Raw genomic sequence first — 23,935 nt, forward strand, 5'->3', positions numbered from 1 at the left:
GGGGCAACAACAACAACAAAAACTATCTTCAGAAAGATTTAAGTGTTCAGTTACCATATTTGCCTTCCTGGTCATTGTTAAGAGACTGATCTCAGATGAAATCATGGTATGTACTGATTTGAAGTGTCTAATTTTTGAAAATGGCAATAATGAGAACAAGGAGATACAGAATCATCTGGGGAGGGTTTTTAAATTTTATAAAAACTATAAATTCTTAAATTCTTTTGTTTTTTCCCTGCCAGACTTCCCCAAATTGGGGCATGTTATAACCTAGAGACGCGATTGAGAACACCTGAGTGTAAACAGGAGCAATAGAATCTTAAACCCTGGACTGAACCTAAAAATAGAACTTTGATCTAGGAGGAGTTTTGTTTAATGATTTCATTTAAAAATCACACCACCAATTACTGAAGAGTTGTTTTACTGTAGAGGGGTTAATGTGATTCCCTAAGAGACAGTGACACTTGTGATCATGTTATATGTCACAGACTAGGAGCTGAAGTACGAGCCAGGAGCCCTTGCAGTGCAGTAGTCTCGCTGGTTATGAACAAGTTATCAGAGTTCTAGTGTTAAACTGCAACTGTGAAGCATTCATTCTGCACTGACAGACCTTTTGAAATCTTTGTGGTTTTCTATATTTAAGCTGGGTAAACTCTAGAAATCTCAAGTAGGAGTTAGTCAGGTCCCAGATACTACAGGTAAATAATAATCTGCCACAGATGAGGAAGCATTTTTTCAAGTAATGCTTGAAATGGTTTACTCACCACTAAACTGCTTTCTCCCCATCTGAGAACTACCAATTTAAGTGCTGAATTAATGATTACTATTTATAAATAAGTTGAACTTAGTTTACTCAAATCATTTTATTTCATGTTTACAGCCCTTTAAAAAGTGTTCTAATCTTTACTGCCTTATTTTAATGTATATATTTTTTTAATGCAGAACCTTCATATTTAAAGTACTATATGAAAATGAAAAGAAAGGGAGTGAATGCTGGCAAGCTGAGATTGAGTCCTAATGAGGAAGCCTTCATTTTAAAGGAAGATTATGAAAGAAGACGAAAACTAAGATTGCTGCAGGTGAGATTTATTTGGAACATAGTGTCAACTTCTTTGTGTCCCCCAAATTATTAGTATTTTCTACATTGTAGTTATTGTTGTTAAGTCACTAAGTTGTGTCTGACTCTTTGAGGCCCATGGACTGTAGCCTGCCAGGCTTCTTTGTCCGTGGGGGTTTTCCAGGTAAGAATATTGGACTGGGTTGCTCTTTCTCCCGCATCGCCTGCATTAGTAGGTGGATTCTTTACCACTGAGCCACCAGGGAAGCCCATTTTTAACATTCAGTTCAGTTCAGTTCAGTCGCTCAGTCATATCTGACTCTTTGCAACCCCATGGACTGCAGCACGCAAGCCTTCCCTGTCCATCACCAACTCTTGGAGTTTGCTCAAATCACAGTGATAATGGCAGTCCCCTTAGGTCTCTGGGGAGGAAACATAATGGCTTATCAGGGAACTTTGTAATAAGTAGTCTTATTTTTGGTTTTTCCTCCATCACCTGGATTTTCTGCTTTAAATAGGCCTTATCTAATATCTTGTGAATATTCTGGAGAATTGATATATCTAATACCTGAATCGAATTCATTTAGGATCCTTTTTCCAAAGAGCTTTTCCAAAAAGTTGAAGTAAGCCTCTTTTCATATAATCTTAAATATTCATCCTTTAGGTCCGAGAACAAGAAAGAGATATTGCTTTACAGATAAGAGAAGATATAAAACAGAGGAGAAATCAGCAATTCGCTCGTTTGGCAGAGGAACTAAGGACAGAATGGGCGGAATCACAAACTCAGAAAATCAAAAACTTGGAAAAACTGTATTTGGCAAGTTTAAGAAATATGGGAGAGGGGCATCAACAAGCCAAAGAAAATGTAAGTGAGCACTAATTTGACTACCTGTCTGTGGTAATGATACTTGTTGAAAGTAGATTAATGTTATTAGACACTGATAAAAATGTTTTCATGTATAGAATTTGCTGTGGGCAGCCTGAATGTTTTTGTGAATTTAATATAACTTAAGAATCCTACTTGATTCATTTCCTATAAGAGTCATGTCAAGGGAAATCTGTTTTCTATGATGTTTAAGTTAACATTATTCTCTAACTTAGGGTTACCACAGGTGGGTGGTAAGGGATAATACATTAGGAGAATGGGATTAGCACACACACTACTATATATAAAATAGATAACCAACAATGACCTACTGCAGAGCACAGGAGACTGTACTCAATATTTCATAATAATCTACAAGGGAAAAGAATCCAAAAAAGAATAGCTGTGTATGTGTATGTATAACAGAATTGCTGGCTATGCTGTATACTGAAACTAACACAGCATTGTAAATCAAACTGTACTTCATAAAAAAAAGCAAACATTGTTCTTTTCCAGTCAATAACAACTGGGTAAACAAAATAGTAACCTTCAGAATTACAGGTTGTTACTCATTTCAGTCAGTTTGCACAAGTTCGGTGGATGAATTCAGATTTCTGATTTCATTATCACTCCTTCCTCATACCTCCAAAACGTGTAGTTACATGTGTATACACTTGAGGTCATCCTTTCACAAATGCAAAGTAGTACTTAACTCAGTATTTAAGACTATTCCCTGACCTTATTTTGTTTCTTCTGATTTATGGTTGGAAAATCCTAGATTGTGGTCCCAGAGATAGTCCCACAAAATAAACAAGGTGGATTCCAAGAACGCATGTCTTTGTTACCAAACTTTTAGTCAGGAAGACCTCTTTAAAGAATGTGTCAATCAAAATATTCTTGGTCCCTGGTTTTAGTTTGTGTTTATGATTTTTGCCCTGATAGAGTACCACACATATTATATATTTGCCACTTTAGTCTTGTTTAACATGACATTTTAAGTAATATTTGTTTTTAGGAGCCTGATTTAAATGCTCTGGCACACCGGGCAGCAGAAAGGAAAAAAAAGGCAGAAATGAGACACAAAGAGGCCCTGAAAGTACAGAAAAATCAAAAAGAAATGTTAATGAAACAAAAAACCTGGTAAAGTAATAGTAATTTTTATTGTATTCTCCACTGAAACTGATATGGCTGGAATTAAAGGGTACATTGTATACTTTTTTTTTTTTTTTTTTTGGAGAAGGAAATGGCAAACTACTCCATTACTCTTGCCTGGAAAATCCCATGGATGGAGGAGCCTGGTAGTCGACAGTCCATGGGGTCGCAAAGAGTCGGACATGACTGAGTGACTAAACTTTAAAACTAAAACTTCGATACTTTTTAAAAGTTATATAGTATACCCATGGTGTTTCTTAAACTTGGTTTAAAATAATGCAGTGAGGGGAGTACGTACTAACAGTGAACTTTCTTTTCTGTTCTGACTTTAGCAGCAGTTACTGAGTTTCTGAAGAAGTGTATTACTAGTTTAGAATGCAGGTCAACCAAAATCTGTCTGCCTCTGATATAAAAAGAAAAAAATCAGTGCAATTACCAACATTAAACGAGGTTATAGACTCTGCAAGTCATTGATGAGATTTTTGCATATTGTAAAAATGAAAGAACCTATTAGCTAGTCAGAAGTGGTCATTTTATACAGTGGCCCCTCTTTATCATTTTTAGGTTTTTTTAATTCTAAATTATTCTAAAGAACATTAGGTGTTTGCTGGGTCAGTCCACATTGTGGAGCTTTATGTCTAGTTACACCTCTTTTACTCTTTATTTTCTCACATGTGTATGCACTCTTTATTAAATAGCCTTTGAGCCTGTGGGATCAGGCTGTGAAGGATTTCTTAAGATTGTAGTGGCTTTTATATTTTTAACTTTGAGTTGTACTGTAACATTATTTGAGAGATTAATTTATGACATCTTTTATTTTTTAAGGCATATAAAAGCTCGAAAAGAAGCTCTGCTTGTGGAAAAGGAGAGATCTGCCAAAATCGCAAGTCTGCCACCCCCTCCTCCAGCTCTCTTTGAGGTGAATTACTCTGGGTGTGGGAGCTCGGATATAGTAATTCTTTGCTGTTAGAATTCAGTGCACATCCAAATGCCATTTGTTTGAACTTAGTTTTTAACTGTACAGGTAATACATATCTAAAATATTTTAAAATAATTCTAGATAGCATTTTACCCACAAACGCTTTAGTTTGTATCTCTGATGTTTAAGGACTTTACAGCGCAATACTAATATAATGTTGTTCCCAGTATAATCTGATACCCAGTCTGTGTTCAGTTTTCTCCAGTTGTCTCAAGAGATTTTTTGTTGTTGTTGTTTGAAAAACTGAAACCTTTTTTATTTTATTGGGAAAGAAAAGGATTATTTGCCCTAAAGACTTTCCCACATTCAAAATTTGGCTATTGTAAATAGTGACCATTTTATAGACACAGAAATTAGGTCCAGATAATAACTTCACATAAGATTATGTGAAATGGTGAGAAAAGTCTGTTTCTTTGTGAAAGTAAAATCTGTGATTTTGTGATTTGAAGCTTTAAAAAAAACAAACAACATTTAACTTATTAAGCAGAAATTAATTTTGAAAGGTATTGCTTCTCCTGCTCAGATTATCTTGTTGTGGTTATTAAAATAGCTCATTTGGATCATTATCAAAATTATATAGGTGTGTTTATCAAAAAAGTTAAACAGAAATTTTAAAAATACAAATACAGGATATATTATTTTGTTGTATAGACAAGAGTATTTTATGTATGTGTGATCAGCCTCAGTACCAGATAGTCTCATCTTAAGCCTCTGGTTTTGTCAGCCTTCCTACTTTTATGTTAGACATCTGCCATGTGACATTTGATCCAGTAAGATCCAAACAGAGAAGTCAGATTTCAGCCACTCCCCTGGTACCTTGTTAAAAGCCAGGCAGTATATTACCCATTTTTTAATTATTATTATTACTTTTGTCATAATTCATAATGTTTCTAACAAGCTGAAAGTGAAACTGGCTCAGTCTTGTCCAACTCTTTCTGACCCCATGGACTGTACAGTACATGGAATTCCCCAGGCAAGAATACTGGAGTGGGTAGCCATTCTCTTCTCCAGGGATCTTCCCAACCCAGGAATCAAACGCAGGTCCTCTGCATTGCAGGCAGATTCTTTACCATCTGAGCCATCTGGTAAGCCCTAACAAGGTCAAAATTTTAAACTGACCAAAACATTGTCTGTAAGTGATTTGGCAAATATGAATTATATGTTAAACTGTGGTGGTACTTTTTTCCCCAACATTTTTATTATGAAAAATTATTAAATACAGAGAAGAGTATAAGAAATAGCTTGTGTGTAGATTTCGTTTTGCATTATGTGTAGATTTCAAATGGTTGTGTATACATTTGAATATATAAATGTATACATTTGAATGTAGGTTTATAGGTTACATTTCACCCCATATACTTCAACGTACCTTTGCTAAGCATAAAAACATTCTCTTTTTTCTAACGAAGCTCTAGGTTTGTTTTTGTTTTTTAAATTTATTTATTTTTCATCGTGCTGGGTCTCTGTTGCAATGCGCGGGCTTGTCATCGTGGTGACTTCTCTTGTTGTGGAGCACCGGCTCTAGGTGCATGGGCTTCAGTAGTTACTGCTCATGGATCAGTAGTCACGGCTCCAGGCTCTGGAGCACAGCTTCAGTAGTGGTGGTACTCAAGCTTTGTTGCTCCGTGGCATATGAAATCTTCCCAGACCAGGAATTGAATGTATCTCCTGCATTAACAGGCAGATTTTTACCCACCATACCACCAGGGTCATCCAGGACATTCTCCTATGTGGCCACAATATCACACTAAGAAAAGTAACCAGGATCCAGTCTCTTGCTTCTGTTTGCTTTGTCTCTTCAAAGTAAAACATTCTCTCCCCAACCCTGGCCAACTTTTTATTTCAGAATTTTTGAATAGACTAGTTTCTTGTATTCTGTATTTGTCTGATTTGGTTATGTGGCTACAAGAGATCTCAATTATATTGGTAAATTTTTCTCTTTTCAATTTCCAAGTAATCTGGGAGATGATACTTAGCATCACAAGTATCTGTCATCCTTCTGCATTTATTCATTGGCCTACTTCCTTTAGACAAAAGAGAACTTTCTCTTATCAGTGATTATGAAACATCATAACCAAATGAGCAAACTTAAAATCAGTAATAAAGGCACACCTTGCCATTATGTGCCTCCTGATGTCATACAGTAAACTATAGAGCATCACCTATTCATTATTCTTACTGAAATATAATCTGACTTTTAAACCTAAATTCTGGATTAGTAGAAATACAGTGCATACTCTCATGAAGAAAAAAAAATAAAGAGTAACTGATTAAAATACAAAATTACTTTCTTCATTGGATCCTGCTTCAAATGAAAATGAATACTTTCAACTTTAACAGTCTATTTTCTGTTTCCTTTTTCAGAATGTTGAAGTAAAGAAAACGAATGTGAAGATGAACAGTTCTACCTACCATCATCTTTGTACTTTTGTGAATAGAGAGGTGGACACAAAGCAGGTGATTGACTTTTTTCATGACTCTCGCTTTATTATTTCTCTGTCCATTGAATTGAGTTATATATTGTTCTACATATATTGTTCTCAGATATCAAAATTTGAACAGCTCTACCAACTGTCTTAGGGTAATAGTGATTAAAAAATCTTTTAAATATGCTTTAAATTACAATGTCATGTTGAATGTGAATGGAATGTTGATATAATATGAATGAAAGGAATTGGCTACTTAAATGGATATATTTAATTTTCTTAACCGCAAAAGTTTTTTGACATAAAAATAATACATACTCTAGAAATTTGAAACTAGCTACATGTAAAACACTTAAGTTTTCATCATGAAAACATAATCGGTTAATACATTAATGGATTCATTATAGTATTTTTAATTAATACATTTTCATTATTTGTGTATAAACATATACACATGCTTTTTAAAATATGATTTTTAATAGCTATTTAAATATTTCATTATAGAGTTTATTTAACCATTCTATTGTGGAGGGTTTTTTTTTTTTTTGCTTTGTAAATAATGCAAACATAATCATCTTGTAGATTTTTTATAGCTTTAAAAAAAAAATTTGTTTATTTCCGGCTGCACTGGGTCTTCAGTATTGCCCATTGGCTTTCTCTAGTTGTGAAGAATGGGGGCTCCCCTCAGGTTGCAGTCCTCGGGCTTCTCATGGTGGTGGCCTCTGGTTATGGAGCGCGGGCTGTGTGGCCCGTGCACTTTAGTAGTTGTGGTGCATGGGCTTAGTTGCCTCACAGCATGTGGGATCTTCCTGGACCAGGGGTCAGACCGGTGTCCCCTGCATTGCAAGGTAGATTCTTAACCATAGGACCACCAATAAAGCCACGTTGTGTACATTTTGTCTATAGCTCTGATTGTATGTTTAAAATAAATGTCTAAAAGATAAATTATAGGTTCCACAGTGTATAACATTTTATCACAGATACTTGATATAGATCTTTAAATTTCCTTTTAAAAAGTGACTGCAACATATGAAAATGGCCATCTTACCATACCCATGGGCTTCCCTGGTGGCTTAGTGGTAAAGAATCCGCCTGCAATGCAGGAGACCCTGGTTTGATCCCTGGGTGGAGAAGATCCACTGGAGAAGGGAATGGCTACCCACTCCAGTATTCTGGCCTGGAGAATCCCATGGACAGAGAAGCCTGGCGGGCTATAGTTCTTAGGGTCGCAAAGGGTCAGACGCAGCTTAAGTGACCTAGCACCCACGCACATCATACCCTTGTCTGTAGGAAATGATATGGCTTAAAAGTTAATTGTCTGTGTTAAGAGTGACAAACAATTGTTACTCCTTGTTATAGTTGCTGTTTCTTTGTAACAGTGAATTTTCGCCTTTTTCATGTTAGATATATTTATCTACTAGATATATATATACTATTTCACAAGCATTCATGTGGAAGTTAGAATGCAACAAATTCTGTAATAGCAAGTGTTAATATTTGATCAAGACACAAGATGAGTATTACCATCATAAAGTTAACTTCTAAGAAAGGAATAAATCTTGAAGCTTGTTTAAAATTGTAAATACTATTATAACTTCAATACCTTATATTAGTATTAAACATATTTTATACTAAGATTGATGAAAGACATTTTTGTTTTTAGCTGTCATATAGGGTATCACTGATGGTGTCACAGTAAATTTTTAAACCTTTCTCTTTGACAGTAACTAAAAGACCTACCTTCCCTTCAATTTCTGGACTTGAAGATTAGATTAGTAGTTATAATGCAGTTTTATAAAAACTGTCCCGCAAACTAAAGCATTCTGATATTTTCTTCCTTACACCATCACTTAGGAAAAATCTGTCCATAAACCTTGGGTTTAAAATGTGATAGTGCAGTAATGTGCTTGATTACCCAGATAACAAGTCTCTGTATTTTCATCTGTATCTAAGCTTATTTCACATGTGCAATAATTTAGAATCTTTCTTTGAGCAGAATGATAGGATCTTTATAGGAGGTATCATATAAAAACTACTTGCATTCTTGGCATATATTTCAGGTACTCCTTCAGCTGCTTTCTCCAAATAAGCACTTTCATTTTGTTCAGTCAGTCTCTTAGCATGTGAGAGTTGCTATCATGTTTTGTTTGAATATCTTGATAAAGTAGTTCTACTTGATAGAGTCTCTTGTATGTTATAAAGTTTGTCTTTGACAGAATGATGACATTGACCTGCTATATTCCTATTTAGAGCCAGTTATTCTCTAAATTTTGTGCTACATTTACGTTCTGTACACACAAACAAAACTTCATATGCTTCAAATTCCTAAATTACTCCTGCTCTTCATCCTTTATATTAGTATTAAAAAGTTGTTTTATACTAAGGATGTTTTCATCTGATTTATTCCTTTGTCAATGACTGTACGCAGTACTTGTTGAAATGGATTTTTCATCCTAGAACTATTTTTCTAATCAGATCCGCTGTATTGGTTGCTGTAAGATCCAGAAATGTCAACAGACAGGCAGAAAAGATTTCCACCTGTATGTGTCTTGGGTGGAAGATGCAGAAGTAGCATATTTAATCACTTACTGTTTTGTGCATTGCAGGTTACAATTCATGGGAAAGGGGTTTTCGTAAACTTGTTTTCTAAAAAGTATTTTTGCTTTGGATTTACACTTTTGCATATTTCACATATATCTTTTGAGTTCAGCTGGTAAAAATAGAATCTTGCAATTATTTCAACCAGTACTTGTTTAAATTTTTAATTGAATTGACACAAAGTTTTAGCGGATTGTCTTCTTAAAGAAGATAGTGACTTGTAAAATCTTATTTTGACATTGAGTGGTCAGATTACATGGTAAAGAACCCATCTGCCAGAGCAGGAGATGTGAGTTTGATCCTAGGTCGGGAAGATCGCTTGAAGAAAGAAATGATAACCCACTCCAGTATTTTTGCCTGGAAAATTCCACAGAGGAGGCTAGCAGGCTATAGTCCAAAAGAGTTGGACACGGCTTAGCAATTGAACAGCTGCAGCAGCAGTCAGATTAAAACTTGTTTGGCATGTCTAATGTTTCTCTGACCCTTTATTGATACTCTTTATATATCTTATTATATCTGGACTCAGTCTGTTTATTATACATGTTGTGTGTTTTGAAGTTTTTCCTTCTCTTCAAATTTTGGTTTATCACAGTTGACATCAGTTCAGTTCAGTCGCTCAGTTGTGTCCGACTCTGCGACCCCATGAATCGCAGCACGCCAGGCCTCCGTGTCCATCACCATCTCCCGGAGTTCACTCAAACTCACGTCCATCGAGTCGGTGATGCCATCCAGCCATCTCATCCTCTGTCGTCCCCTTTTCCTCCTGCCCCCAATCCCTCCCAGCATCAGAGTCTTTTCCAGTGAGTCAACTCTTTGCATGAGGTGGCCAAAGTACTGGAGGTTCAGCTTTAGCATCATTCCTTCCAAAGAACACCCAGGACTGATCTCCTTTAGAATGGACTGGCTGGATCTCCCTGCAGTCCAAGGGACTCTCAAGAGTCTTCTCCAGCACCACAGTTCAAAAGCATCAATTCTTCGGCACATAGCTTTCTTCACAGTCCAACTCTCACATCCATACATGACCACTGGAAAAATCATAGCCTTGACTAGACAGTCCTTTGTTGGCAAAGTAATGTCTCTGCTTTTCAATATGCTATCTAAGTTGGTCATAACTTTTCTTCTGGCTTTTAATTCACCCTCACATGATGTGAAGAATTCTCAAATAACTTTTTTTCTTAAAAACTTCATGGCCTAAATGAAATGTTGCTCCTAAAATTCATTTTAATATTTTACATGTTAATACACTGAATAATTTTATAGAGGTTATAACTTTGATTTAATCTGACCTTTGTTAATAAGGATTTACATAAATATTTATTAGCTCAAAGGGAATATAATATTTTTCATACACTTATTTGGCCATTACACTCTTTCTTTCTTTCTTTCTTATTTTTTGGCTGCATGGAGCAGCTTGCAGGATCTTAATTTGCTAACCAGGGATCCAACCACATCCCCTGCAGTGGGAGGGCAGAGTCTTAACCAGTGGACTGCCAGGGAAGTCCTTACTCTTTCTTAATTCATTAGCTATTTCTTTACCTATTTTATCTCACTACTTGAGAGTTATAAATAATTTTAAATATGCGGTTAATAGCTTTTGTGGTTGTTATTTCATTAACTGATAGATTATCACCATGTAAAATATTTAAGATTTTTACTTAAAGTTATATTTGAAATGCTCACCTGTATTTGAAAGTGAATGTTTAGGTATAATAGGAAATCCTATTATACCATCCCCCCCCCAACACACATGCATACGTTTAATATTGCTATGTTAATGAAATAATGGCTCACTGTACAACCACATGATCATTGATTTGCACAAGTTCTAGGAAGCCAGAAATTATGTTAAAGAAGGTGTTTTGATTATTTGGCCTTCCCGAGGTGCAAGCCAAGCAGCAAATTTTGGCTGAAAACCAAAGGCAAATCTTAGTGCTAATGGCTTTCATGACCTTTGATGTTTGTGGTTTCTTAACTATTATTTGTTTACCTTTCAACACTGTTGTTTTAATAGAATTTCTTAATAAAAATATGATGGAGGAATTATTTGGATGAGTATAGTGTACTTTCCTTTAAAGTGAACAAGTTGTAAAACTGTTTACACTAACAATTTGACTTTTTTTCATACATACATGCTGTTGATAACTGTGGGCATTTAAAAATATAACTTGAAAAAATATATAGCTGGTTATCATTTGATATAAATAGAAAAACATGATTTTAGGGTTGTTTTGCATTTTAGTTACCACTTTGTTTCATACTTTATTTGTCTAAAATGTTATTGATTGACTGCTAGCCAGATCCTCATTTGGCTGCTGAAGAAGAAGCTAAAAGATTGGAAGAACTACAGAAGCAGGCAGCGCAAGAGAAGATGGAACAGAGTGAGAAGGCACATGCCCGGGGATTCCAAGCAATGAAAAAGATCCATTTGGCTCAAGTAAGCATTCAGTTCTGGCTGTGCCCATGGCTGATGGCCTTACTGATGGCACTGTAGGACTTAACTGATGGTAAATAGTCTCAAAGAACAGAGTCGTGGAGAATGGGAAAATACTATCTCTGATTCATGTTATTCGAAGTTTTCTGACTTGCTTTTACCTCCTCGTTTCAAATTCAGGTTGGGTGAAACTGTTCTCATTTTTCTTCTGAAATTTGTACTAATGATTATATTAAAAGTTTAATGTATTAATCAGTTTAAAAATAGCCCAAGAAGAAATTAATCACTTTTCTAGTTTAGCTATTTGAATTACATTTGTGCTCTGTGGATTTTCAGATTCAATTCATTAAATATTTACCAAACAAAGGACTTGTTGGCTTTGCAGAATATTGATTCAGAAATAGTCACAATCCTTGCTGTCAAGAAGCACTGAACTTTGTTGCAGAGCTGTGAAATATGTGTGGTGAAAGCTGGCTTTGTAGTTACAGCACTGCATCTGTTGTGCTTATTGTTCGATGTTTATTCTTGAAACAGCATAGAAATGAGTCCTCTTCTTAGAAGTCTGATTTTCTTTTCTGAATTTGACTAATACATTTGGATTTTTAAACATTCATCTGAAGAATGAGTTTTTATGCACTTCTATGGTAATTGGATGCCACAGAATTAGATTCCTTAAAGTTTGTATAATTTGTACTGAATTATGACTTCCTCCCTTAAATTTTTAGTTTTTATCACTGGGACTTCCCTGTTGGCTCAGACAGTAAAGAATCTGTCTGCAGTGCCAAAGACTGGGTTGGATCCCTGAGTCAGGAAGATCTGGAGAAGAGAATGGCTGCCCACTCCAGTAATCCTGCCTGGGAAGTTCCATGGAGAGAGACTACAGTCAAGTTATAATTATCATGATAATCATAACTTACCCCTAGTTTATAAAAGCTAAAAGATGAATTTCATCCAAGTTTTAATCTACAGGCAAAAAAACATGAAAAGTAGTATAAACTGAGCACATTCTTGCATAAATTAGTAGTGTTTAGTGGTTAAGAAAGTGGACTCCACAGTCAATCTTCCCAGGGTTTTCCTCCCTTCTTCACTACTTAGCTGTTTAATCACACGCATAGTGTGGAGTAACAGGAAGTATTTGTTAAGCCACAATGTCCCTGACTCTTGGTGCTCACTTGAGAATGGTGTCTGCTGCTGGCAGCATGGAGAGCTGAAACGAACTACATTACAGGAGCAGTGACACCTTCATCAGAGTGTAGCTTTGTGACCGTCCCCAGGAAGGAGACCTGACAGACGCGTTTGAAGCTTTGTGGCCTAACCAAAACCATCTTCTCATATTAGTTACCAGCATAATAGAGTTGACCCTTGAAGTGTGTGGGTCAGCTTACACCTGCATATTTTTTCGATGGTAAATACTGTGGTGCCGCATGGTCCATAGTTGGTTGAATCTGTGGATTTGAAAGAACTGTGGCTATGGAGGGCCAACTCGTAGTGTCTTGTGGCATTTGATCAAATGGTAAAGGAGGGGATGGAACTATAGCCCCTGCCTTCATGATTTTTCCACTTTTAATTTCCTTCATGATTTCCTCACTATTAATGTTACTATCCAGAGTGTGTGACTCAGTTGTTAATTATTTTCTTTATTCTTGGAAGAATCAAGAGAAACTAATGAAAGAACTCCAGCAGCTCCAGCAAGAGGACCTGGCACGCAGGAGACTGATGGTAGCACAGATGCCACCACAACTAGTGGAACTTCCATACAAACGCAGTGAAATGAAAGAAGATTGGCAGAGAGAACTAGAATTTGCCTTTGAAGACATGTACAATGCAGACAGAAGTAAGATATTTTCAGTAAACTTTCAAAGTTTCTTGGAAATGTTATTCAATATCATTAAAATGTTACTTATTAAATGTTTTTGTGGAAAAATACATTTATCTTGATGAAGCAGTTTTTGTTTTGAAAGGAGTTCTCATTTGAAAGAGGTGCCTATAATTTAGACTTGAAACTGTGATGATCTTTAAAATTTTATGTGCAAGTTCTTTTTAGTCATTTTGTAATGGAAACATGTCTGTGTATTTCTTTATTGAGAGGTGAAAGGAAACCTGATTTTGCACCTTGAACCAGAGCCTCTGCCTGCTGTGATTGATCAGATCCAAGATGAAGAACTGGACCTCTCAATGGAACACGAAAGTTTAGGGGAGACTGAAAACATTCCAATGACAGAAGCTGAAACAGTACATTCTAGTGAAGCAGACGGTAAAAACTTCTGACCTGAATATTGCTGTATTTTATAGGAAAAATGTTAATCGTTTGCCAGCAGTTAGGAAAGGCTGGTCTAATTTAACTATAAACAGTGCCTAATACTAATGGGAATGATGAGGGGAGGAAACTTCAGATTTTCATCACTAAAGATCCTTTTCATATACATAGGAGGAATGTTTTATATATATATATGTAGTCTGAAGATTTTTAGGTTACTTAGGTTATTTGATAAACTCAGTTCATTTGAAAGGTCAGCATTTTTTTGTTTTTGTGTTTTAGACTTTGTGCTTCTACTGTGCTTCTAGGCACTTCATGTATAATGATGAACAGCACAAACTTAGGTTTCTTCTAAACTTCATCTCTTGTCTCCACCTTCTGAATTTTTTCACTTGACAGTGTCTAACAGTACGTTTTTCATCTTCTCTTGCCTTGTCTTTCTGTCTTCCTCATGTTAATGATGATACCGCAATCTGCAGTAATCCAGGCCAGAGCTATGAGAGGCATCAATACCTCTAAAAAGACAAAGCTGTCTCTTACTACACATCTCCTTAGAGACCAAGTCTTCTTCCTTTTAACTTCTTTTCTCCCCATTCCTATGAGTATTGCCTTAGTTCAAAACCACTCAGACTTTCTTTTCATCTTCACCATACACTGTGGATAGGTAGTCCTTGGGGGTTTCTGTGGATCTCCTCTAAGACTCCTTGGGGTAGGGCTTTAGGCATTATCCCTGTTTCCTGTGTTCACACTGCTGTCCGAACAAAGTGTAAGGTTACTACGATTTGGCATAAATTTCAGAAAAATGGGTTCAGGGCTCAATTGCCATGAATTCCCCTTTAAACTTCATTTCTGGCCTCTGCAGAACCTTTTATTTTCTTGCAAACCTTATAGCACATATTTTGAAATCTTCCTGATACATTTTTAAGCTTGCTGCATGCCGATCATTGAAAAATACAGTTGACCCACGAACAAGGGGTTAGGGGTGCAAACCCTCCATATAGTCCAAATTCTGATGTAACTTGGGCCTCAGTATCCAGTATATCTGCAGATTCAACCAACCCTGGATCATGTAGTCCTGTGATAACATATTTATTTGAAAATAATCTGCAAATAAGTGGATCCCAGGTGGTGCTAGTGGTTAAAAATCTACCTGTTAGTGCAGGAGACGAAACAGATGTGGGTTCGATCCCTGGGTTGGGAAGATCCCCTAGAACATGGTATCCCACTCCACTGTTCTTGCCTGGAGAATCCCATGGACAGAGGAGCCTGGTGGGCTGCAGTCCATAAGGTTGCAAAGAGTCAGACATGACTGCAGTGACCTAGCATGCATGCACATGCAATTCAAATGCATGTTCATGGGTCAGCTGTAATTGAATTTTGGTGTCCTTATTTAAACTAAAGTTGAAAAAAATTATACCTGGTTACAAAATTGTGTTTAATTGTAAATACTGAGGAAAATACAGTTGTACTTTTGTTTTAACCAGTGGTAGTTGTGGTAACTAAGTGTAAAGATAGACTAATTTACCTTATTTGTAATAGGTGCTGAATAAATTTTATTTCCTTTTCTTTTAGTTCCCTCAGCAGTGAAGACCCACCAGATTCCTTCAGAAATTCTTTTTAAAAAATTATTAAATAAGATCCGAAGCCAAAAATCTCTCTGGACAATTAAATCCATGTCTGAAGAGGAAAGTGAAATGATTACAACTGTCAGTGAAGCTGAAAGTAAAGCCCTGACAGTTGAATCAGGACCAACTGTGAGTGAAGACAGAACATTATCCTCTGGGCAGGAACAAGGTAGTTTTCTCCAGTCTCATATAGTAAATAAACCCTTTCCAAGTTGTTCAAAGATAAGCTTATTTCTGAAAAATCAAAGAACAGAGGTCAAAAGGAAGAAAAATGTTTCAAAGCCCATAATGCTGCCACTTACAGGCAGTGAGTGTTAGAAACCTTACTGAATCCCATTCCAGAGCACTTTCAGTGTAGTGAATTATTCATAGATATGTTTCGAAAGACATTGATGAACCAGAACTAGCCTGTTCCTTATGTTGAGATGTACAGGCTGTTTCTAATGTTTCTTATTACTTTTTTTGCGCTGTAATGAGCATCATTTTAGCAAAGTCTTTGCCTACATCTTTTATTATTTCCATAGGAACAAAGGAAAATAATTCTTGAATCAAAGGATATGAACACATTAACAGTTTTGAATGTACAGTATTGTGTGTTTATTTTACTTTCCCACCAGAGATTTGGTTTCTTGTTATTTTTTTTAAAAAAGTTTTGGTAGATAAATAGGCTATTTAAATATATTCCCAGAAGTTACTAAAATCAAACCAGTAGTATTTCCTTGAATTACATACTAGCAAACAAGAATCACGATATCACTCTTCTCTGATTTGCTTTTTGTCTTTGAGTTTTATCTTCTAGATTTTTTTTTAAACAAAGTAATTGGATTTATGTGGAAATGTTTTGCTGCCAGCCTTCTTAAAGAAGTGCTTAAAGAAGTGCCTTGTACATAAAAGGTGCTCAGTTCGTATTTATTAACTTAATTGACCTGCTTAAAGCAAAGAGAGAGAAGTTTGGAAGTCAGACATATGATATTCAAGCACACGGGCATGGAATAACTCTTAGTGGAAAGAATTCAATGAGAAAAGGGCTTATAAGACATCCAAGGAACTCAGGCATTTAGAAGATGTCTAGAGAAGGGGCAAGCAGTAAAAAGGAGTGAGGAGTAGGAGAGAGAATATGGCATTGGCATTTAATACAAGGCGACACTTTCATCTTTAATCCATAACCAAGTAATTTTGGGAAAGGGCCTGGGTAGTAATCTTTCTCTAGCCTCATTTGACTGCATTCTTCCCCTTATCTGAACCAAGTGTTGTTTTTTTTTTTTTTTTTTTTAATCCTCACAGGGTCCTTAATGTCTGCTGACCTGTCTGGAAAGGTCTCTTGTCCATCTCACACTCTTTACCTGGTTGATTCTTCCTTACCTTTCTAATGCCCACTTAAGTGCCATTTCCTAAGGGAAATCTCATCTGAGCTCCTAGTCTAATTCAGATTTGTCTGAAATACTCTCTTGTATAACCCCTCTTTTTTTTTCTTATATAGTACTTAGCACTGTTTTTAATTTTATAATTTTTTTCTAAGATGATTATATAACGTTCCACTCCCACCTGCCACATAAAACCCACTTGGAGGCCTTTCCTTCCTAAGCAGGTACACGTGCATGCAGCGCATACGTACGTGCTGCATGATTGTGTGGGTGATACTCCGTGCAGTTTCTGGCTACCTTGATACGATCAGCGTATGCTGCTTTAACTTAACTTTCTGCTCTGGTTTCATAGATAATAAAAATCCTAATATCTAAGTATGTTGAAGATACATTTAAGTTTCTTCAGCTGTTTTCTTTTTATACTTCGGTACCTTACTTCCTCTATTCTTTTTATGCTTTCCCATTGTGTTTGAAACTGTTGTAAGCCTGTCTTTTAAGTCAGTTGTCTTTCATCTTTTCCTTTTTTGTTTACAATTTTAGTCTTACATCTTCTTGTATCTTCTTTATTTTCTTTTTGTGTTTGACTTGAGTTTATCAGATAAAATATGTGATCATCTGGAAGGTGGCTGGATCTTAACTAAATAAGACATTCAGGTGGACCAGTGATAATCTGAATGTAGATTTTTGTTACATTGTTCAGATTTAATTTTGACAGTGATAATGTGTTAATAATAATATATCTGTTACAGTTGTTGAAAGTGACATGCTAACAATTGACTCTGGACCACTTACAAGTGAAGATAAACCACTTTCATTTAGTACAGGCTCTGAAAAGGAACAAGGTATTTCTTTTTTTACATTCTTAAACGAACTTAATTCATCACATCTTTTTCCTAATAAAATTACATGTAATAAATGAACAAAGGACATTACAGTTGTGTTAAATTCTAAATTAGTGAAACTAATTTTTGCTTTGGGAATTCTCTTAGAAATGAAGACCACTCAGCCTATCATAGCTGTAGCTCCAAGTTCAGTTCTACTTCATCCTCAGGAAGAAGCAGTCAGAGTTAGAATGGCAGTGAGGCAGAAACAGGTAATTTGAAATTTTTATTTTTAAGTTTCTTTCTTCCCCTGGGTACTATAGTTTTGTTTAACCAGTGAGATTTGTCTTAAAATCTGGCTACTTTTGATATTGTTTCTTCTATCTTACACATTCATTTGATAAAGGCAGAGATTGTCTTTTTTAAAAGTCAATTTACCCTACATAGTTTCTTGTACAATGCCTTATATATAGTAAGTACTCAATAAATATTTGTTGAATAACTGAGTCCCTGTCATGATATTAAACATTTGGGCTTTGTGATCACAACAGTTTTTTTGAAAGGCTGTTTTTCAAAGAAAAAATTTTAATTCAGCTTCTGTAACTATAATATTGGGCCCTTCTACTTTAATGAAGAATTTTTCTTACTACAAATTAACTTGATAGAGGCTAATTGTTACTAAGCCAATCAGTTTATAGTCATAGCTTTTATAAAAATGCATCTGAGGGTTGATAATCTTATGAGCCATTGTTTTTTCTCAGATAAATGGTTTCTAATCTGTGTTGTAAAGCAGTATTTTCTAATAGATTCTTCCACAGTAATGGAAATATTCTATATCTTTGTCAAGTATGGTAATTTTTAGCTATGTGGGCTGTTGAATATGAGTAGTGCAACTGAAAAACTGAATTTAAAATTTTGTTTTGTATTGCTCTAAGTTTTAATCGTCACATGTAGCTAGTGACTACTATATTGAAGAAAGGTAAAGATAGGAACTCAGCTATAGTCACTCTTGCTTGATGAAGAATAGGTAGTATCAGGTTGAGACATTTTAAATTTTGAAAATTAGATGATTTCTAGCAGAAGTGTGCCACCTAATAAAGCTTCACATAGATTCCCTTTTCTGTTTATTTGTTGTTTCTTATGTATGTTTCAAGGACTAGAAGTTGTTGGATTTAGCAGTCAACCAGTTAGACTAGTCCTTGTCCTCATGAATCGTAGTTACTTTAACATAGATGTTTTTATTTCTTGGATTTGTGTGTGTGTGTTGGTATAATTTTAGAGTTTATCATCCTCTGCCATTGTCTTCCCATCTGTTTCATGCCTGACAGTAAAGACCGAATGTTGCTCAGTGTACTATTACTTAGCTTCTAGATAACTGCACCCTTTTACAAGTATGTCTAAGAAATCAAAGTGTTGTGGAGGTCTTGATATTTAATTTCTTAGGCATTATCCTTACCGAGAACAAGACAAGAGCTAAAGGTGTTAACAGAATTTGCTACTTCTCTGGAGGTGGTGCTTCAGTGGTGATCAAGGTTTCCCTGTGCTCTCAGGAAATAGAAATAGTTAATATGTTTATTTTAAAATTCTCTCCCTTCTCCTTTCCCCTTTCTCCATCTTGCTCCCTTCCTCCCTCTGGCAGTGGCAGTAACAGATAAAATATCACCACTTTCTTCTTGGAGAATTGGTACTCTTGGGGATGAGACCTACTACTTTTCAGTGTAATGCATGTAAACTTTGGTATGAGTTTGTTGTTAATAGATCAGTAGTATTTTTGTTACTTAGATAATGGAAATAGAAGAACAGAAGCAAAAGCAGTTGGAATTGCTTGAACAGATTGAGCAACAGAAGTTAAGATTAGAAACTGATTGCTTCAGAGCTCAGCTGGAAGAAGAAAAAAGAAAAACAGCTCAACAGACTGGGGTAGGATGCAGGAAATCTCATCCCTATGTAGATTGTTGGAGGATAAGAACAGTCAATCTTAGTGTTCAGAAAAGCAAAACGCCTTTCTAATTTGTTTGATTATCTTTTTTAAATTATATATGTATATGTTTATACAAACCTGATTGATATATATATATATGTATATACATATAAGTAAGTTTATACAAACCTGATGACTTTCATCTTTCAGTTTCTAGACAGTGCTGATACGATGACCATGACTTGTATGCAGTGTGTGTGTTGAGCTTTTGAACTTCCTTGACACTAAGCAAGAGTGACAGATTACTTCATTTCTCAACAGTGGACGTGCCAGTCTTTTTTATTTAAAAAAAAAAAAAAGGCTATATGGAACTATATGGAAGTTTACAATTATAGAACTTCAGTTTATGTAAAATACTCTAGTACTTGTTTCTGTATTTGCCTTTTGATTAGCAGCTTTATCTTGTACTAGGTCAGCACTGCTCCAGCATCATACACCATACATTCTGATGAAGATAGGCACAGACAGATGATTCGTATTTATCAACAACAGCTATTACAGCAAAACAGGTATTAATTAGGGTACAGTTTTTATGTGATATTGTATGGGTACATTTTCAGGGTGTATTAATTGGTGTATATGAAGATCTTACCACGATTCCCTTTAGAACTATGACATGTGGATTTCTCGATTATGGCCACCCCTAGATTGAATGTAATGTATAAATACTTGAGAATGTAGGTTGTTTTTGTTTTCATCAAAAAGGAGTAACTTTTGTTTGTTTTGGGTAGGTTTCACAAGCAGTCTGTTGAAACAGCCAGGAAACGATTACTCGAATATCAGACAATGTTAAGAGGAAAGTACCCGTCCATGTCAGCTATACCAGTGATACCTGGTTCTGTTACATCAGTGCCACCACCAAAATCTGAAAGACCCAGTGTTCCATCAGAACATGAGGATCAAGGTCAGAGACCCAAGCTGAGTCCTAACAAACAACCTGTGCAGATCTCCAAATTAGAGCAACATTCTCAGGTTTCAAGCCAAAATTGCTTTCCACAAAGACAGGTAGAAACAACTGAAGTATTAGTCACTTCAGATGTTTTAGCCAAGCAAGCTTTGGAATCGCAAGAACACCAAAAGCAGCTCTCACAGACTGAAGTACAACAGAGAGACTACAAATTGGTTGCTACAGATTCTCAAATGCTTTCAAGGGCTTTATCACATGATAAGCCACTGACAGTACAGGATGCTAGAGAAAGAGCTGAAACATCTGGGGCAAGAGCTTTTCAAAGTTTAGACTCCCAGCAAGTGTTCTCAGAGAACAATGAAAGTGTATCTTCTAAGTTAATTGAACCATCTTCATTCCTACCATTGGTAGCTGAGCATTCTTTCAGTTCTCTGCCTACTAAAGTCGAGTCTGGAGAAATCCAGCAACCCTTTTCAACTGTGAGCAAAGGTATAGTTTCTGTAAGCCATTCTGTAGCTGGCCAAATGCAGGATAAGTCTTTGCCATTCTCAGAAAATATCATAGCCCAGCAAAGTAATTTGAAGGCTCTCCAAAAACAGTTAGACCTACAGAAGGAAGTTCTTCGGACAAGACAGGAAGCTCAGGAACAATTGCTTTTGTGTAAACAGAAAGAGTTAGAAGGGCAAACTGGCCTTTCTATATTCCTTCCATTAATACCTCTGAATTCATTTGCTTCACTGCCTTCAGCCCAAGCTGAGTCAAGGAGAATCCAGGAATCTTCTCCAACCAAGAAAGAGACTGGAGTTTCCTCAGGCCATCCTGGGGTCCCACAGCTTCAGGATAGGCTTAATTTTAAATTTTTCCAAGAACAGTTAAAAGCGCAGAGGGACAGCCTTCAGGCTAGGCGGGAAGCCCAGGAAGTATTATGTGTGCATAAACAGAATGAGTTGGATGGGAGAGTATGGGCTGAACAGACTGGGTCCTCTTCTCTCCCATCTCAAGTAGCTCAGCATACATTTACTTCACTGCCTTCTGCTGGTCCTCAGTCTGGAAAAATCCAGGACCAGTATTCATCTAAGACTGAGAAGGAGCATCCCTCAATCCAGACTGAAATGCCTGCATCTCAGGATGGGTCTTTAGGTTTCCCACAACAGTTCCAACCTTTGCATGATTGTTTGAAGTTGCTCCAAGAGCAGCTGATTACACAGAGGGATGCTCTCCAGGCCAGGCATGAAGCCCAAGTGGAATTACTTTCACGTACACAAAGGGATTTGGAAGATGCTAAGTCTGTGCAGATGAGTTCTTCATTCCTGCCAGTGGTCACTCAACATTCACTTGCTTCACAAGTTTCAGCTAAAACTGAGCCTAGGGGAATTCAGAACTTTTATTTCTCTGAGAGGGATAGTGTTATTCCCTCAAGTAATTTGGTAATGCCAGCATTTCAGGATGCATCTCTTAGTTCTCCGCAGTATAGTCTGCCACAGCAGGAAAATTTAACAGCACTCCACAATCAGTCACACCTTCAGAGGGTAATATTTGGTGATAAACAAGAAACTCAGGAATTTGTACACAAACAAAGTGAATTAGAAAAAAATTTCCCTTTTGAACAGACTGGCACCTCTTTGTCTCAGGGAGCTGAATCTGAAAGATGCCAGGAATACATGTCATTCAGGAGTGACAGTACTGTTCCCTTGAGCCACTGGAAGATCCCAAGATCTCAGGAAAGACTTCTGGGATTTTCAAGACATACACAACCTCTGCAAGGTAATTTGGAAGGACAGCAAGAACAGTTAGACAGAGAAGAGGAGGCCCTTCAGTTCAGCCAGAGATCCCAAGGGAATATATCTTCTGAACAGACTTGCCCCTCGTTCACATCCCGGTTACGGCAGCTCTCTCTCACTTCGTTGCCTTCTGCTGAATCTTGGGAACCTCTTTCAGCAGAGAGTGAGAGTAGAACTTCTTCAAGCCGTTTTCAGATCCCAGCATTGCAGGATAGACTTTGGAAGTTATCACAGCTTATCCAGCCTCAGCAAGATAACCTGAAGTCACTCCAAGAACAGTTAGCTACACAGAGGGAAGCCATCATTCAGTCTAAACAGGAAGCTCAGCAAGAATTTCTTTTGCACAAACAGGGTGAGTGGAAGGGGAGAGTGTCTCCTGAGCAGGTTGGCACTTCCTCCTTCCTACTCCAAGTTATACAGCCTCCTTTTGCTCCATTACCTCCTAGTGAAGCTGGTAGAATCCAAGAATCTTGTTCAACTAAGAGTGATAATGTAGTCTCCTCGGGTCATTCTGAGATACCAAGGTTGCCTGATAGACTTTTAGGTTTACCACAGCCTGTTTTGCCTCAACAAGATTATCCAGTCACATTTCAGCAAGAACTTTTGTATGCCCAGACAAACCCTCTTCCATGTAGTGAGAAAATCCAAAGAGAGTTGGTTTTGCCCAGACAGTACACACTTGAGGGAAAGTCACCTGAGCATTTTCTCCAACCTCACCATGGTGATTTAAAGCCCTGTCAACGGCAGTTAGATGTACAAAGGGAAGCCCAAGAAGAATTCCTTTTGCAAACACTAAATAAATTGGAAGAAAGGGTCTCAGCTGAGCAGACCAGCGCCTCTTCATCCTTATCCCATGTAGCACTGCCTGTTGCTGACTCTGAAGGAATGCCAAAGTGTTTTCTAGCCAGAAGTGACCTTGCTGTTTCCTCAAGTCATCCTGAGATTCTGAGACCTCAGGAGAGGCCTTTGCATTTATCCCAGGCTGTTCTGCCTCAGCAAGACCATGTGTCCACACAGTTGGGCTTCCACAGTGAAGTGCTGCGTTTTAGTGAAAAGGCCCAGGAAGAACTGCTTAGAGGCAATCAGACAAAACTGCTTGAAGGTGATGCTTCTGGGCAGCCTGTTCCCTCTTTGCTTCTATCCAAGGAAAGAGAACATTCGTTTATTCCACTACCTTTTGCTGAGGCAAAATCTCAAAGCATTTGTGAATTGTATTCAGACAAGACTGAATGTGCAGCTCCCTCTAGTGCTTCCGTGTGCCCAAGACCTCAGGATAGAATTTTGAGCTTTTCACAACCCATCTTTGCTCAGCGAGATAACTGGGGACTTCAGAAGCAGTTGGAGCTACAAAAAGAAGCTCTGCATTTTAGTCAGAAAGCCCAAGAGGTATTGCCTGTACAGACACAGACAGCCTTGCAACAGCAGACACAGAAACATTGGGAGACTCTGAAGGATTTCTTCAAAGACAGCCAGGTATGTATTAATCTTGAATATCTAAGAAACATCACCAGTAACCCGATGACTCAGGTAACTCAGCCAAACTAAATACTTGTTTTACTCCTAGGCTGAAATAAGTTCTTAGTTATTGAGAATAAGTGGTTTGAACTTAACTGGGCTTTAATTTTCTACCTTAAATAACACAGGAATTAAAACATAAAAATTCATCTGCCTAGTATGGTGTTTATGAGGTT

The 23,935-nt window shown here is 36.9% G+C and overlaps 1 protein-coding gene across 1 annotated transcript in view; it reads left to right on the top strand.

The window, feature by feature from the left end:
- The first annotated feature begins 971 nt into the window (after window positions 1-971).
- The window catches only part of CEP295 (centrosomal protein 295), a 44,121-nt gene continuing 21,157 nt past the window's right edge, over window positions 972-23,935 (top strand). Inside the window, exons 1-14 of the mRNA XM_068978911.1 lie at window positions 972-1,079; window positions 1,722-1,922; window positions 2,938-3,062; window positions 3,900-3,993; window positions 6,418-6,510; window positions 11,371-11,511; window positions 13,159-13,342; window positions 13,595-13,762; window positions 15,338-15,559; window positions 17,504-17,596; window positions 17,744-17,847; window positions 19,358-19,495; window positions 19,968-20,065; window positions 20,288-23,717. Of these exons, the coding sequence (XP_068835012.1) occupies window positions 972-1,079; window positions 1,722-1,922; window positions 2,938-3,062; window positions 3,900-3,993; window positions 6,418-6,510; window positions 11,371-11,511; window positions 13,159-13,342; window positions 13,595-13,762; window positions 15,338-15,559; window positions 17,504-17,596; window positions 17,744-17,847; window positions 19,358-19,495; window positions 19,968-20,065; window positions 20,288-23,717 (5,199 nt within the window). The remainder of the gene's footprint in view (window positions 1,080-1,721; window positions 1,923-2,937; window positions 3,063-3,899; window positions 3,994-6,417; window positions 6,511-11,370; window positions 11,512-13,158; window positions 13,343-13,594; window positions 13,763-15,337; window positions 15,560-17,503; window positions 17,597-17,743; window positions 17,848-19,357; window positions 19,496-19,967; window positions 20,066-20,287; window positions 23,718-23,935) is intronic.

Source organism: Capricornis sumatraensis, chromosome 8 (assembly GCF_032405125.1).
Source record: "Capricornis sumatraensis isolate serow.1 chromosome 8, serow.2, whole genome shotgun sequence".
In the NCBI taxonomy this organism is placed as follows: Eukaryota; Metazoa; Chordata; class Mammalia; order Artiodactyla; family Bovidae; genus Capricornis; species Capricornis sumatraensis.